The sequence below is a fragment of the Patagioenas fasciata genome, chromosome 2, assembly GCF_037038585.1.
Source record: "Patagioenas fasciata isolate bPatFas1 chromosome 2, bPatFas1.hap1, whole genome shotgun sequence".
Lineage (NCBI taxonomy): Eukaryota > Metazoa > Chordata > Aves > Columbiformes > Columbidae > Patagioenas > Patagioenas fasciata.
In genome coordinates, this window is record NC_092521.1 from 64,018,394 (window position 1) to 64,034,169 (window position 15,776).

The window sequence follows — 15,776 nt, forward strand, 5'->3', positions numbered from 1 at the left end:
AATGGCTAGGAATAGATAAGCTTTGGGGACAGGAATGCTTTGATTTTAAATTAGATCCTAAAGATAGTTAGATACACTGCAAGTGTAAAATAAGGGGGAAGCTTGCTGCATGACCTGTAGGCTTTTGTGCTAGAGCTGTTGTGAGCTCCAGCACTAGCAATGGCTGGATTGTCCTATTGGATTCCTGTTCCTAATAGAAATCTTAGCTGTCCTCATTAGAGAATGCTTAGTGATACCACATTTCTCTTTGCAATTTTCTAATTTGGTCATCCTTACGTTATGAGAACAGTGTTCAGAAGTCACTGTTGTTTGTGGTTTGTTCTCTGCTCCTGCACGTGAGCGCAGCACCTGGCTCCTGGAGAGCCCTTGAGCTTTGCTGGAGGATTTGGGTGTACAAAAGAGAAGGGGCCAGACCTCTTCAGCCCAGTCACTTGTGATGCCACAACAGCTTCTGCAACGTGTCCTGCTGTCAGAAACTATACATTGCACTGACTTACAGCAAGTAAGGAAATGCTCCAAGGGACCTGGCCTAATGCAGTTCCCTTTCTACATTGCATAACCTCATGTTTCCTTCAGCATGTCCATGCTGAGGTTCTGCTGTGGGGTTTTATATAAAAATATCTGTCTCAGGCTCTGTGTGTCCATCTTGTTATTTTACATTTGGAACTGCCTTTCCATTACCTAAGAGTGAGGCGCTTAATAACCTGAGGTTTGTTGCTATGAGATGGAGCTAGGAGAACTACAATAGCAGCTGCATTTGTTTTCTCTAGTGTGGAAGCACAGAGTAACTATTTTAATTTGATCTAAGCTAGATCATGTCTCATGCACTGCAACCACTGGACAGAAGTATCTCACAACTATGACAAGGCAGGCAGAATCAAAACCATGTATGAGATTCATGAGCTATAAAAACTCCACCAGAAATGCTGTGAATTTTTAAAATGGCAAGATTTCAAGTGAAAACTTAAGAGTGCATGAATATTTAGACGCTGACTTTGTTTCATAGAACTATTTTCAAGGCAGTGATGGAAGATCCAATAAAGATCCCCCCACAATCTCTTCTTTAAAACATTGAGTCTTAAAGAGATAACATCATTAGCAATACCTGGTGATTCACTGAGGCTTCAGGTAAAACTAATTCCATTGTATTCAGACCCATAAAGCCCCCTGTCATAAAGGTGGATGCCATCACTGAGTTATCTCGGTGTTTAAATGGTAAACTACCCCCAGTTCTTTCCTTTTTTACATTTGTTCAAAAATAGTAGTAGTCAGCCTCAGCAAAAGTAAGCAACAGAGAAACAGCTGATGTCACATTAAGAAAGTATTTTGAACTTCAGCTCCACAGGCATTCACATAATTTCCCAGTCATCTTCTTAAAGGATTATGGAAATAGAGACCAAACGTACAGCAGCCTTTAAAACTAAATTGCTTTGGTTTTTGGGAGGAGCATTTGAGGGAGGCAATTAGCCTTGAAAACGAGATGCAGCATCTCAGAAAGTCAGTCTGAGAGCTTTGATGTTCCTGGCTCTGTGATCCTTTCCACTGGGCAGGGGTGCAAATTGGGGGTTTGAAGGCTCAGCAAAGAGTGGAGGAAAATCACACCTATCACAAATCCATGTCAAACTAGCCTGTCTCAATGCCTTCACTAATGTGCGCAGATACTGTTACTGTCCAGGGGGAATGAAGGGAAAGGTGAAAAGGCAATTACCTTTCATCTTGATGCAAAACTCCCCCAATAGGTTTTCCAGCTCTGCTTCTATGGTACACATGTTCTGTGTTGGAAAAGAGAATACTGAGGTCAGACAAATCTTTCTGCTTTTTTTGTTGTTGTTGTTGTTTTGTTTTTAAGATCTATTTGGAAAGAGAAGCTTCTGCTAGACAGTTGAAAGATATTTTGCAATAAAACCAATCTGCCACAGCCATCCTTGCTGTTTAGCTAGGTCTGGCCCTAAAAATGGCAGCTATGCCTACTTGTACCAAAGCTGAATGTAACCCCATGCTGTTCTTCTGTTGTTCTGTGATCCTTCTGTTGCCAAAGGGCAGCTGTGACGCCTGAAGCATGACCTGGTCACTGTCCCAGTCCTCTCCAGACAGGACATGTGCCAGAAGCAGCAGCTCCATGCTCCGGAATGGCTCATAGCATGTTTTCAATCTCTCAAGAAATGTGGACTACATTAAGAAAAAAAAGACTGTGGGAGACAGGTACTGGCCCCTCTCCAGTTTGTCCTTCAGATTTCAGAAGGATGTCACAGCGTGTGTGCTGGCACATTTGTGACACTATTAGACCCTTCTTCATCTACTGCTTTTTCAGTAAAACAGATGCTGATAGCAGCAAGTAAAACAGGGTAGAATGCAGCATGTCTGTACATAGACGGGTTCCAGCCAACCTGCCACACCAAAATCTGCAGAGCGGGATGGACATAGTAAGAATATTTGTAGTTTCAGGCAATATTTATGCTTTTTTTTTTCTCGTGCAGCAGTTCCTGACTATAACCCTGGTCTTGTAGAACATAAACATTATGATCTCAAGGAGTTCTTTGGGCCCTTGTCAGCCATCTCTGTAAGTCATCAGGTATTCCTCTTTGCTGATTTTGCTTTTAATTCTTTTATCTTGATGAAATTCTCCCTGAAATCAGTGGCAAAGTTCCCATGGCCTTCAGTGCAAGAGAGAAAGCCTAAACTGATAAGGGTGTACCTCTGTGTACTCCTTGTAACTCCTGTTGATCTCAGTTAAACTCTCTCGAGCTGCTTTGCTGGCAGGAGACATTGCAAAGGCTTGCTTCATTTTACTGGCACCATCACAGAGACGTCTTTGGATACAGTATGCTTCATAAAGCTCATCCACCTAGTGGGAACAAGGAAGGTGAATTGGGAAAAAAACAAAACAAAACAAAACAAAACAGAAAAGACAACAAAATAAACTCGACAAACAATTAATTTCTTTGCATTACAAGGAAACTCAGCCAAACTGTTAGATCCATTGGAGGTGGTGAGCAAATGAAGCTGTGATACTGTTACAGTCTATGAAAAAAAAAAAAAAACCAACGGGTAAAAATAGCTTCCACTGTAAAAGCTTCATTACAGCTACACTAGATGCTGCCAGCAATTCACCTGCTTGCCATGCATGCCTTTAACCATTGCGACTCCCTTTCCCTCATAACAGCAGGGCAAACACGGTGCAAGCTTCTCAAGCATATGTGTGGAAGAGTTCTTTCAAAGGCAAATGCAACATCCACACCACCACATGGGAACGGATGCCTTAAATGGCACATCTAACAGGGTCAGCAATATCTTCTGTTTTGGTAACACAGATAGAGGCTGTTGCAATATTTGACTAATAGGTAGTACTGGATGCAGAGAGCGATTCTTTGAATTCTCACTGCCCATCCTCCAAAAGCTGGGAATCACAGTCAGAATCAGCACAAGTAAAGGACTTAGAAACAGCTGATGTTAAGAAAATATTTCAAACTTCAGCCCCACAGGCATTCACATTATTTCCTAGTAATCTTAAAGGCCTTTGGCATGGCTTAGGCACCCAACATTTTGAAAGCATTCTGGCACTTCTACAAAACCTACTCACGCACAGTTTAAAGTCTCACCTGGATCTAGCTTCAGAGTGCAATGGATTTCCGCGTGTCTCATGCTTTTGTTTCCCTTTTCCCTCTGATCTCGGCACTGAATGTATATATTTACTCCAACTGAGCTGCTTGGTGGGAGTCTACAGGGGTATAGCTGGTGTATATACATATCTATCTATCTATCTATCTATCTATGCACACACACCAGCTATTTATGGTGGTATATATCGTGGTACATATTTATATAAACTTAATCTGCCAGATACAGGAGATGCACGTTTTCTAATCTGACTTTATCAGGGTGAGGAAAAGGAAAGGAATAGAGGAAACTGTCTCTTCTTGCTGCCTTTAATGACCCTGCTAAGATAGGATGACACTTGGTTTTGACCTATAATAATTATTTCCTTTGTCATTTCTGACATCAAGCGATCGCCCTGTGCCCCATGTTGCTCAGTAGCATATTTTCATAGCACAGTCTCTCTCTGTGAAAGGTTCCAGTGCCTTGGGCTCCTCAGTCTATGACTTTGTATTGCAGCATTAGAGATGACCCTGATGTGACAACCTAGGTGTGTTCCAAATCCCACTTTCCAAGCCTGCTTAACCTCCAACAAAATGTCTGTTGTTGCTTATTTATTTGGAGTAGAACTAGTCTTCCTGACAGCTTTGAAGTGTTAGGTTGACCTTTACACAGCTAGCTTGGATACCTGGTGGCCAAAGTCTCTGACTGGAGGGATCCCTCACCGAAACAGGGACTGCTTTGAAAACTGAAAGAGTTCAGCAAGGAGTACTGGAGGCACAGGTAGCATTTTGCCATTTTGAAGTTACAAAAAAAGCTTCTTGGAGTCATATCCACTCCTATTTCTCTTGCAAGTCAGCTACTATAAATATAAATATCACTTGGTATTTACTTCTGCCATTGGGTGGAGTGTTAACCCAGAGTCGATGTCCTGCCCCTGCCCATGCTAGAGTGGCTAGGCCATGCTCAGCTGACCCCCTAAATACATGGGGTCTGCTAGTGTGCATTTCATTTTCCTTGCTTTGCTTCCTCTACAGAGCAGCAGCACATAGAGGGCAGAAGGCATCGCTGTGGCCCTGGTTCAATACAGCTGAAAACAACCTTCTTCTATCAGTAGAAACAAATATGTTTCTTAACCTGTCCAAGTCTGTATGTTTTATAGAATCATGGAAAAGTTTGGGTTGGAAGGGACCTTCAAAGGTCATCTGGTCCAACCCCCCTGCAATGAGCAGGGACATCTGCAACTAGATCAGGTTGCTCAGAGCCCTGTCCAGCCTGGCCTGGAATGTCTTCAGGGATGGGGCATCTACCACTTCTCTGGGCAACCTGGGCCAGTGTTTCTCCACCCTTACTGTAAAAAATTTCTTCCTCCTGTCTAGCCTGAATCTCCCCTCTTTTAGTTTAAAACCATTAACCCTTATCCTATCATACACCCTGCTAAAAAGTCTGTCATCTTTCTTATAGGCTCCCCGGAGCCTTCTCCAGGCCGAACAACCCCAAACGTTCTAATGCAGCACAGCTCCATTCTTTTTCTCTCTGTTGCTGCGAGTTACGGAAAGTGAACTAATGTACTCAGCAAGCCTGCGTAATACTGACCAGCGTTACCTCTTGCGTTTCATGCTTTTCAGTCCTATTATCATGCCAGAAACCATTAGCTCTGAGCAGGCTGGAGTGGGAAGGACTTGAATGGAAATGTTCTCTAAGCACTAATTTTGCCATTCATGTTGCCAGCAAGAGAGAAGGTGGTTTGAGGAACAAAATTCAAGTCTATCACCTGATGTGAGAAGACTGGAATTAAAAGGTTTGGATGGGTTGTGGTAATTGGAGCACTCCAAGCAGCATGAACGTTTTTCAAATTACTCTCAAAAGAGATTTCGTCTGTCAAAAATAATTCATTCTTTTGTCAGGCTCAGAAAAGCAACTAATTGCTAGCAGATATGTTTATAACTAAGAGAATACAAGCCATGGATTTTGTCCAGCTCTAAAATGTATTAGTATAAATCACAAGTATTTCTACTGATTATTCTCACAGATCTAATCAAGTGGGTGTGGGCCCCAAACCATGCAGCAGAAGTGTTAGTAGTGAAATCCAGGAATAAATCCAATCTAGCTGCTGTGTACAGTAGAGACAACTGCTGAATTAAATTGCTTTCAGATGCAACTATCTTTACACCTATGGTTTAACAACAAGCATGTAGTGAGATAGACTTTTCCCAGCAAGCTCCTGACCCTGTGTTCTCTCTGTACTTAAAAGTGAGAGGGAGTGTCTTGTGGCATGGCTGGACCTCAGGGGCTACAAACCATGTGGGAACCCTTTTCTTGGCTCTGACCATCAGCCCATTGCAGTAAAATACCAAATCTAGGAGAGGCTTTGTCAAAGCGATCTCCCTGGAGCAGAGGGGTAGCAGGAGGTCAAGGGTTTGTTTTCCTAATAACAGGAACAGATGCAGAAGAGCGCCCGTTACCTTGCTAATGTGGAACTCCAGCCTTCTCATGTATCTTTCAACCGCTTTGATTTGCTGAAGGAAATGAAGATGCAGAGGGTAAGGAACATTTAAATAAATCAGTAAGTCATCACACTAACTCTGCTCAGGTCTTCAGGTCCTGTGAGGCTCAGAAACTCCTACTTAAAACACAAAGGGTTTTTTTCGCTGTGAATCTGCAATTAACTGTCCCACATTACTACTGTTACTTTGCTGATGGAAATGGAGCTCACTGACTTCTGTACTTAATGTATTAAAAAACCAAAAAGTTTTCTTTGGTGGGATTTCCTTAGTTTTTTGAATTCTTAAAAAAGAAAAAACAAAGAGCTTTTTTAGCTGAACAGATAGTATTTTGAGTACTTTGAAAACCTGCATTAATCAGGTTTTGCATTTCAAAATCCATTCTGTTCTTCAGCAAACTGTTTTTGACAGCAAAACCAAGCTTGGCATTTTGACTGAAAAAAGCCAGACTTGTTCAGGAAACTTTTTTTTTTAAAGCTTTCTTCTTGTTTCACTCAAATTCTCCTGCTGAGAGAATATTTTCAATTTGCCATCCCCAGAACTGGCAGGAGCAGGGGATAAGCCAGGGCTCGACCTGGGTCCCACAGCCACCCCTGGCATGTCCCTGCCAGCCTCCCCCCAGCCTGGATCCGGCAGGGCCATGGTGCACAAGGCAATGGACTTAACAGCCAGCAGCTGACAGAAATTGGAAGTCTCACTCCTTTTCCTCCCTCCTCCCCTGGCAGGGGGCTGCCTCCTTCCCTGTGCCTGTCCTGGAGCCAGTTTAACTTGATAAACCCTGGGAAAGGGCTGATGGGTTAAGTTTGATGCTGGGTTAGTGAGCACAGCTAGCTTGCAGAGACGCCTGGCAATACCAGGTCCCCTGGGAAGAGGGGAGGAGCAGGACATCTTCCTTCGTAAATGTAAATTATCAGGTAGCTTCTCCTTCAACTGTGTTGGCCTGGGTAGTAGATCCAGGCTAAGAGAGGCTTCCATGCCATATACCATATGGATACGAACACTTCCATGAAAAAACAGTGCCAAATGGAGTAACATACCTTATCTAAATCATACAGGACTCCCTGCAACAGAAAACATGGAACTGTCATTAATTTTGCAGCATAACAGCACCACGAGAAACTAATGTTTGTCAGTCAACAGAAATCACAAACAAGACCAAGGAAAGAACAGCATCAATGCAAATCCCTTATATCCTGCTTGCACCCCGGTGGCTCCAGCACCTCGAGAAGGTTACTGTGCATCTGCACCATGAACAAGCGTGACACGTACCAGGCGTGAGTTTCTTTTCATGTCTTTTAACTGAGTAGTCAGCTTATCCAGCTCTGTCTGGTGAACTTCCAGATACTCGCTGTAAACACAAACCAGAGAAGGGATGCATGAATGCTGCAGCACATACCGAGCTGGCTGCTGACCATCCTAAAAGAAAATCTGTGCAACAAATGGCTTTCCTAATTGGATCTGTTTTCAGATAAAAACTTATTTATGTTGATCTGTCCAAAAAGCAGCTCCCTACTGCATTTTTAGTAATAAACAGGAGCCATTTATTTCACTGTGTATAAGAGCTCGGTGTTCTCCTTACATTGAACAACCAGTTTAAAGTAAGCTAATCTGTCGCTTAGTTTACAGGCTGGTGCCTCCCAATTGCTGCTCTTGTATCTGGCTGGTAGAAGCCCCATTATCATCTGGGAGGTTCTCTTAAGGGTGATACAAGCCTCTGATGGGACTCTAGGAAATTCAGAGGAAAAAAAAAACCCTAATGTTGAAATCCCAGCCTTTGGGAGCTTTCCTAGCAATGTAAGTGGAAATGGGATTCTGCCCCCTGTATTTCTGTTTCTCGTACAAATATTTCAGATCCTGAATCTTACAATCCAGGCTCCAAGAAGTATATTTTCCTCTCCTATGGTCAAGGATCCCTGTTCCTGTGATATGTTTCTGTAGGGTCTAAAATGTCACAGGAAGCTTCAGTCAACAAGCAGGATAAAGACTCTTACTTCAGGCCATTCTTCAGGGCTCTGTAGACCTCTTCCACCCTTTTAGGCTGGGGCTCTTTGGGTGTAGTGCTGTTCTTATGGCCCAGATTATGCATTTTCTTCACCTTTGCTTGTGGCTTCTTGACTGCAGAGGAATTCTCAATAAAGGAGTTACACCTGCAAAAGAAACATTAAAGAGGAGGAAACCCCTATAAATCACAACGATCTCAAAGGAGTGTAGCTCGAAGAAATCTTCTGATATCATCTCTGCTAGCAGAAACAAATCTGCTTCTGTGCCTGCCAGCTAAAGGACTGCATTTGTTTACAGGTTAAGAGTTCTAAGCAGTCTGGGACAGGCGCTGTCAGCTTTTGATGTGCCAGTTGCCTCACCAAGATACGAATGCTGGTCTGGAAATGCCAGGCTGAGTCTGAGGCTCATCAGATGCTTCTCTGTTTTATACCATGCCTGTCTTGCCTCACGTTCCTCAGACACAGCCATAAAAGGGATGAGCTACATCCAGGTGCCAAAAACAAACAGGAGCCCAGATAATTTCAGGCATAAAGCCTGAGGGCTGCTAAGGAAGACTGGGATTTAGTTAAGAGTGTATTTGGAGGACAGCATCACGCTGCTGGTCCTAAGCATGGACTGTAGGTAGCTCCACAGGGCAAAGGGAGGATAGTTGTGCTGCATATAGGTGACTCTGCTGGGGGTTCATCAGCATCTAACAAGTACCACTGGCCTGAGCTGGTGATGGGAGGCAGCATTTTGCCTGTCAATCCTTCTCGATTGCTAACTGGTGGTCTGACACCCAGAGACTTTGCACAAGTTACAATTAATTGTAAAGTAGCCTCTGGGGGCCTCAGGAGCAGGTTGACTTGATAAGGAGCTGACTCAAAGCCCTAAACCTTGTCTAGCTAAAGGGTCATGCAAGGAAAGGCTCTGCAGCCAAGCTCTGCCCTGTTTCCAGCAGGACATGAAGGCAGCCCTGCAAGGGAAACAGAGCTGTGTGGTAATGAGAAAACTGCCTTTTAGGTAGCAACGGTCTTAAACTGGGGGCAGTGGGAAGTGTATCATGCTCCTGCACATTTCACACATTGAAAAGATCACTGCATACGTTAGCAAATTAAAATTATTCTCTGAAATTCTCTCACAGCTCTGAGGCGTGTGAGGAAGCCCTGCATTAACGGGGGAGAGGCAAACAGGCACTTGGTTGCTAAGGCAGAGGGCAACAGCATAATTATACAAACAATATCTAGAGAGATTTTTAGCCTAGAAGACATTATTCTGCAATTAGGGAGAAGGCAGCCCTCTCTCACCTCTTTCCCACCTTCACCCTCCCTCAGTGCCTGATTCAGATATTCCCCCTAGGGAGCATGGCACTTGCCTGGAGCGTCTCTCCTGAAGCCCGCTGAAGCCAGCAAAGGACTGGCTTCTAATAATCCCATTAGGACCTCCTGGAGAGAATGAATGTGATCCTATTGACATGATTTCAGGAAGCCTGGAAGATATTCCTGAAAAACAACAGAAATCAGGTCAGCAATGACAGAGGGTGAGAGGCAGGCGGTGAGGCAAGGACTGCCTGGTGCCCATCAGGCATGGTAAGGGCTAACTGAACCCCATGAGGGGTCACAAGCCGAGGCAATAAATCTGTTTGCATTGCCAAATCGTCTCGCCTGAAAAATGAAATGGTCCTATTTTCACTTCTGACTTGTGGTCCATAGTCTATTGAAAATGTGCTGGAGACACAAAGAGGGTCTGGACTTGGGACTAGAAACCAAATGCTTCAGTGTACCCATCCCAGTGCCATCCTCAATTTCTGCCACGCCTGGCAGGCTTCTCCCCCAGCCCCGTGTCCCCATCTGCTACATCAAGATGCTCCAGAGATTATTCTGGGAGCGTGTAGAGCTCTTAGGGGTCAGTCACCATCACTGTGAGGTGTTATTAAATATATTAAAATTTAAAAAAGAGCGTTCATTCAGTATGAATCAAGTCCTGCAGCTCCCCTTTGATTCTTGCTCATTTTCCCTGTGGCTGTTCCTGCCTGGCTGCTGAGAAAGAAGATGCGGTGGGGGTATGCACAGCCATGGCACGCTGTGATGTGAGAGGGATGATCTCCACCACAACAAGAAAGAAGTAAACGAGCTCCAGGCACCGTATGCTCTGCGTTTCACATGTTCATGGTGGGGGCCTCAGCACCCGAGAAGGAAGCCCTTGCTCTGTGTTTGTGTGTGCATGTTTTCAACACTCAGCTCAGCATCTGCACCAACCTAACGTGATTTATATCCACTCATACAGAAATAGCAAACAAGTGCCGTAGTTCTTATAACAGCTCCATCAGCTTGCTGCTGCCATGAGGGGAGAGGAGGACATCTCCCTTTTTATTTCCTCCTTGTTTCACTCTTTCTTGTCTTGACTCCTGTGCTTGCTGCCCTCGGCAGACAACGAAGCAGATTTTTCCGCTGCTTTGGTTTTGTGCTGCTCTGGTGAGATGTATGGCCCCACCGAGCTGTCTGAGGAGCAGCACAGCCAGCTGTGCCCAGGCAGCAGGGCAGGGAGCGGGAGGGTGATGGTGGAGACGACGGCACTGGTCAGCAGATGCTGCCAGGGACCTGCTCCCCAGTCCCGCAGGACCCATCCTCTCACCCTTCCCAGGGTGCCAGCATGGCTGCTAATGCCATTGTGCTGTGAAACGGATTGAGAAACTAGGCCAGCTTAAAAATAACCTGACAAAAAATGAAAAAGAGATTTTTCTTTCCATTTATTTTAAAAGCTGGACCTAGCATGCCCCATGCCCCGGTTCATTTCACTCCAACAGCTGGGCCGAAGGGTGAGTTTGGTGCCCAGGCAGGATAGCACGGCAGGGGCTGGGTCTGCCCGCGGGCAATGGAGCTGATGCCCTGCAAAATGCTGACCTATGATGCTGAGGGGGGTGACAATGAGTCTAAACCACCTTCTTATCCCCACAGACTAGGAATGACCACAAGCACCCAACAAAGCAGCCACTTGTGAAGGCCACAGATTTGCAATGTAAGCCTTCACAACCAAACATATTTATTAAAGATAAGCACCAGAGCTACATGGTACCTGCATGGCAAACACTCACTGGAGAAAGCAAACACAGAGTGAAACACTGCACAGTCCAGTTATGTTTAATTTGTAGTGCTAAGCTGAGCAAATGTTGTTTGAGGTGGCAGTAGCTGTCATGGCGAGTTACTGCTTCCCTGTGGAGAGGACTCCATTGCCCAAGGAGCTGCTTTGTCAGCAGTATTTCTGCAAGAGCTCCACCAGAAATACTCCTTCCAGTCCCGGCATTGTCAACACTACCGGTAACACGAAATTTTCTCTATTGCACAACCAAAACAGTGTAAATCCTTCTGTTTCAGAGGCGAGGGCTGCCCCCTGAGACTGGACAGCCCTCAGAGATACCACCTGGGCTGCAGTTACACAGAATCACAGAATGTTAGGGATTGGAATTAATGCCAGTTTTCTCCTCCACTGTGGCCAGCAGATAATGGTGCTCCACCACTCATCCCTGGCTGAGGCCAGACACAGCATGCTTATCCACAGCGAGGACAAACCCTTGGGATAGAGAAGTTGCTCTCAGGCAGACCAGGGCTGTGAGCACCCATGCTAGGCAGAAACGCATGGCCAGGAAAGATCGGGGAAAGGGAGAGGGCTTAGTAGAAACTGCAGTGAGGATGTGCTTCAGCTAACCTGCACTGGGATAAACATGCTCCAGCCACAGCTGGAGAGTCAATGTGAGCCCAAATTTGGCCCTGCACTCACTCCCAGCTCTTTAAGGCTCTCAGCACACCCCTGCAGGGCTGAGCTCTGCTCAGGCTTGCAGATACCCAGCTCTCGTAGAAGCCGTTTTGCAGCTTCCAGGGCCAAACTGCACATCTCTGCAGACGGTACAGCATCTGCCCACACCAGCTGACATATAACAGGTCAAACCCCACTGAGAAACAGCTCCTGAGACACCAAGTGCAAACCACTCAATCACAGTACTCCAGGAGTCCGCGCAGCAAGTTCCCTTTGGTTTTGCAAATAACCTTAAGATGGTTTGGCTGTTTTTGCAAATAACCTTAAGATGGCTCGGCTGTGTGCTGTATGCTCTCATTTGCATACAAGGATTTGCATTAAAAGTGAGGTCCAGAGTTCTAAGGAGCAGAAAATCCCTTGCAAGTGTTCAGCACTTGCCCCATTTGACAGGATGATTGATTAACATCCCCGCTGACAGCCTCTGGAGGCTGATGGGGGTAGAAGCTGAACAACAATGAGAGTCAGAAGAGATTTAGTTGCATAAACATCAGTCATTCCACAGAAAATACAGAGAATAAAACCAAACTTGAAATTGGCTACTATTCATGACCACACTGGCTACAAAAACATAATTATTTAGACTCAAAACTCTTGTCAAAATGCTAACATCTTCCACACGAACATCTTCTGTATTAATGTGAATGAAAGATGAATGGGTTTCACTCCAAACAAAATCTCTGTGTGCATGTGTGACCATGTGGACCATGTGCACACATTCTGGAAGCATTTAAGTTTGCTTTTGCTTTAGGAAAACTAAAAACAAAATAAATAAATAAATTAATTAATTAATAGAAAACAAATTTATTTATTTACTTTATTTATTTTGCCCAAGCGCTTGGATGGCTTTGCAATGCTTTAGTAGCTAAGAATTTCCTCAAGATACCAGAAGGAATTGTGGAAGAAGTAAAATTGAAATGCAAATTGAAGCCCTGCCCAGCTACTTTTGCTTTGCTTTACATAAAATGCTGAGAACTCAGAGCCCAGATAGTCTTATGTTCTGTCTATATATACTATATGTAATCTTGGTGATTAATGTATGTTTCATTTCTGTACAGAAGAAAACTGTGATAAAAGGAGGTAACAGAGTCAGAATTGATTAAATTTCCCAGTTCTGTTCAGTTACTTTTCAGTTCGTTAGGGTAGAGGTTGACTCTATCATACAAACACAATCTGTTCTTAAGATTTAAACTTACATTGCTGACATCTCAGATACTTTCAACTGACCTCACAAAATCACACCGACGCTGCCGAGCAGCAGCAGCCTCTTAGCCCAGATTCACATAGACAGTGGCTGCATATGGGCTCTGTGTTGATGGATTATTTATGATACCTACATCCAGCAAATACACTTTGAGTCATGAGTATTTGTCACATTGTTGTAATATACTTCATAGAATGGGGATTTTTTCCTGCCTCTTAAACCATTCAGAGGCCTCTGTGCTATCAAATAAACCCACCTCTGCATTTAATAATACAGTTGTGTTCTTATGCATAGATGTAGTCACTAGTAAAACTTCCATAAGGCCTCCCCACAAGGACTTACCCAGATCTCTTGTTGATCTGACCAGTATCCCTATAGATGAGCACTACTATTAACGGGATTTTTGGTGCTCCTCTAGTGTAGTGACAAAGCTTCTAAGTCTGCACTTGTCAGTTATCTGATATACTGCTACTGTCTTCTAGATACAGTATACATTTTGGTCTCAATATAAAGCATATTGCATATCTAAAATGGTATTAAATGGTTTTGAGATTCAACAGCACCACCTCAGCAGGGGATGCAAAGAGCACACTTACATTTTTAAATCTATATAGCTCATGAACTACTGATGTTTCATTTTAAAAAGTCACCGGTCTGCTCATTGCTAATGTGAGCATGTGCTGTGTAGGAGCATAATTAATATAATTAGTACTGCCCGTGCTAAGTGCACAGCAGATGAATGATGAGCCCATCAGGGATAAGGTGAAATCCTATCAGTACTCTTTCTCTGTCCTATTCACTGACAGCTTGCTGCAGGGAATGGCAGATAATTGACGATATCTCTGTCCCCGGGGAAATAAGAGTCCCCTTTCCCAGCTCTTCTTTCAGTCTGGAAACGGGGAGACAGCTGAGCCTGAGCAAATGAGAGGGGAAGGGACTGCCGAGCCCCTCATCATCACCCTCAGCATGGACTCCCACCTCCCATAATGCCAAAATATTGGATAAACAGTGTGGACTTCAATCTGAGATAAGAGAGGGGAAATTCAGTCAGAAACACATTTGCTAAATCTACACTGACTTCCACATGGTCCCTTTTTGTTTGCTTTCCCCCACGACCAATCCGGAGACGATGTTTTTTATTCACCCCACGATGAGGGAAAACTGGTTTTGCTACATGCGTGCTAACAACCATGTAAAGCTGCAACAAATCTACCAGTGATTGCAGTGCCCTTGATTCCTCCTGGTCCCTCCTTCTCACAGCTACGGTGACGGCTCTGGGTCTGGGGTTTGCTGCAGGGTGTTAGGGAGCTGTCTGCAGCTGAGGATTCATGGAACAGAAGCTTCGAGGACACTTCAGGATTATGCATAATCCTTGATTAAATGGAAATGGGGGGCAGGACTCAATGACTGAAGGGACCCTTAATAATCCTTTGTTCTGATTTTTTTTTTTCCTTTGTGTAACACATCTTTCAAAGGCCATTCTGCATCTAAGGAGCTGTAGTCCCTACAGTGAGACTGATGCAAGTGGACAGCTACAGAAAACAACTGATTCTGTTTGGCATGCTAGGAACATTTCTTACCTGCAAACCTGGGGTACATTTAACAAATGAAGTGGTATCTTCTTGAATAAGGAAAGAAAAGAATATGTTCTTCTCTCGTCTGTCAAGGTCTATGTTCTGCTTATCAGACTAGCTGCCCAGTTTACAAAGGTAAAAACTTTTAATTGCAGTAAGATCTCATTTAGGAGTGTGCATCTCCAAAAGAATAAATCCAGTAATGGAAGAAACCGATTTTACCCTAGAAGTCATGTCCTCCCAAACAACCAATTCCTTCTGCTTTGCACTCATAGACCCAAACTGCACAACTCAATTCTACACTTACTCAGGCTGAGTTCAATGCCAAGCTCATTCAGTATGCCTTCAGCTGGTGCCACTGGCTTTTGTAGCCTAAAGTCTAGTCATTTTTAATATTAATTTTCCAACTTCTCCTTCTGACTTAATTGAATCACCCTGGCAATATGAGGCCAGCATGGCCAGTAGTCCAAATAACCACCTGGAATTTATGGTTTCGATGTTGCCTGGACTCATAGAAGGCACAGAGGTATGCATCTTGGATGATAATGTAGGCATTCTCATGGGTGTTTTTTTAATATAAATAGGGCAATAATGTATGGGTAGGGGCGCTCAGGAGCATTATAAAAACCTTCACAATAAATTTAATTCTGTCACAAGAGTTTTTACACTTTTGGGACAAAAACTCTTGGGCACTATTAGTGCACAGGCTCCCAATTCCCAAATCTGCCAGGAACATTTCTGTGGGTTGGGATCTCCTGGAAGCACCCATAGAAGGGCACCTTCTGTTGGTCATTGAATTACACAAATCACGGCTTTCATGGCACATTTTATGCTCCCAGTGACTGGGCTCCTCCTTCCTGGTGCAGGGTAGCATTTGCCGGAGTTGTACAGACATGTGAGCTCCATCTGAAGAGCTATTCTTGGTTGCCAGAGCAAAATCATGTGCATTTGTTCCATCAAAGTCCAAGGCTATGAAATTATTCCTAAATAGCAGCATATGGCTATACTGACAAGCACACTTCCTAAGCCTACATCAGCCAGTGAAAGGCCAGCAGATCCACGAGCTTCAAATGCTAATTTTAGCGTACAGGAAAAGAGCCACGTGGGCTC

General features: G+C 44.2%; 1 protein-coding gene across 3 annotated transcripts in view; it reads right to left on the reverse strand.

The window, feature by feature from the left end:
* Nucleotides 1-15,776, reverse strand: part of RIPOR2 (RHO family interacting cell polarization regulator 2) — a 72,384-nt gene that overhangs the window by 27,333 nt on the left and 29,275 nt on the right. For all 3 annotated transcript variants that reach the window (XM_065830944.2, XM_065830946.2, XM_065830945.2), the window contains exons 2-8: nucleotides 9,454-9,580; nucleotides 8,090-8,245; nucleotides 7,368-7,446; nucleotides 7,136-7,159; nucleotides 6,060-6,113; nucleotides 2,696-2,845; nucleotides 1,709-1,772 (exon numbers count right to left, since the gene is read on the reverse strand). In XM_065830944.2, the coding sequence (XP_065687016.1) occupies nucleotides 1,709-1,772; nucleotides 2,696-2,845; nucleotides 6,060-6,113; nucleotides 7,136-7,159; nucleotides 7,368-7,446; nucleotides 8,090-8,245; nucleotides 9,454-9,580 (654 nt within the window). The remainder of the gene's footprint in view (nucleotides 1-1,708; nucleotides 1,773-2,695; nucleotides 2,846-6,059; nucleotides 6,114-7,135; nucleotides 7,160-7,367; nucleotides 7,447-8,089; nucleotides 8,246-9,453; nucleotides 9,581-15,776) is intronic.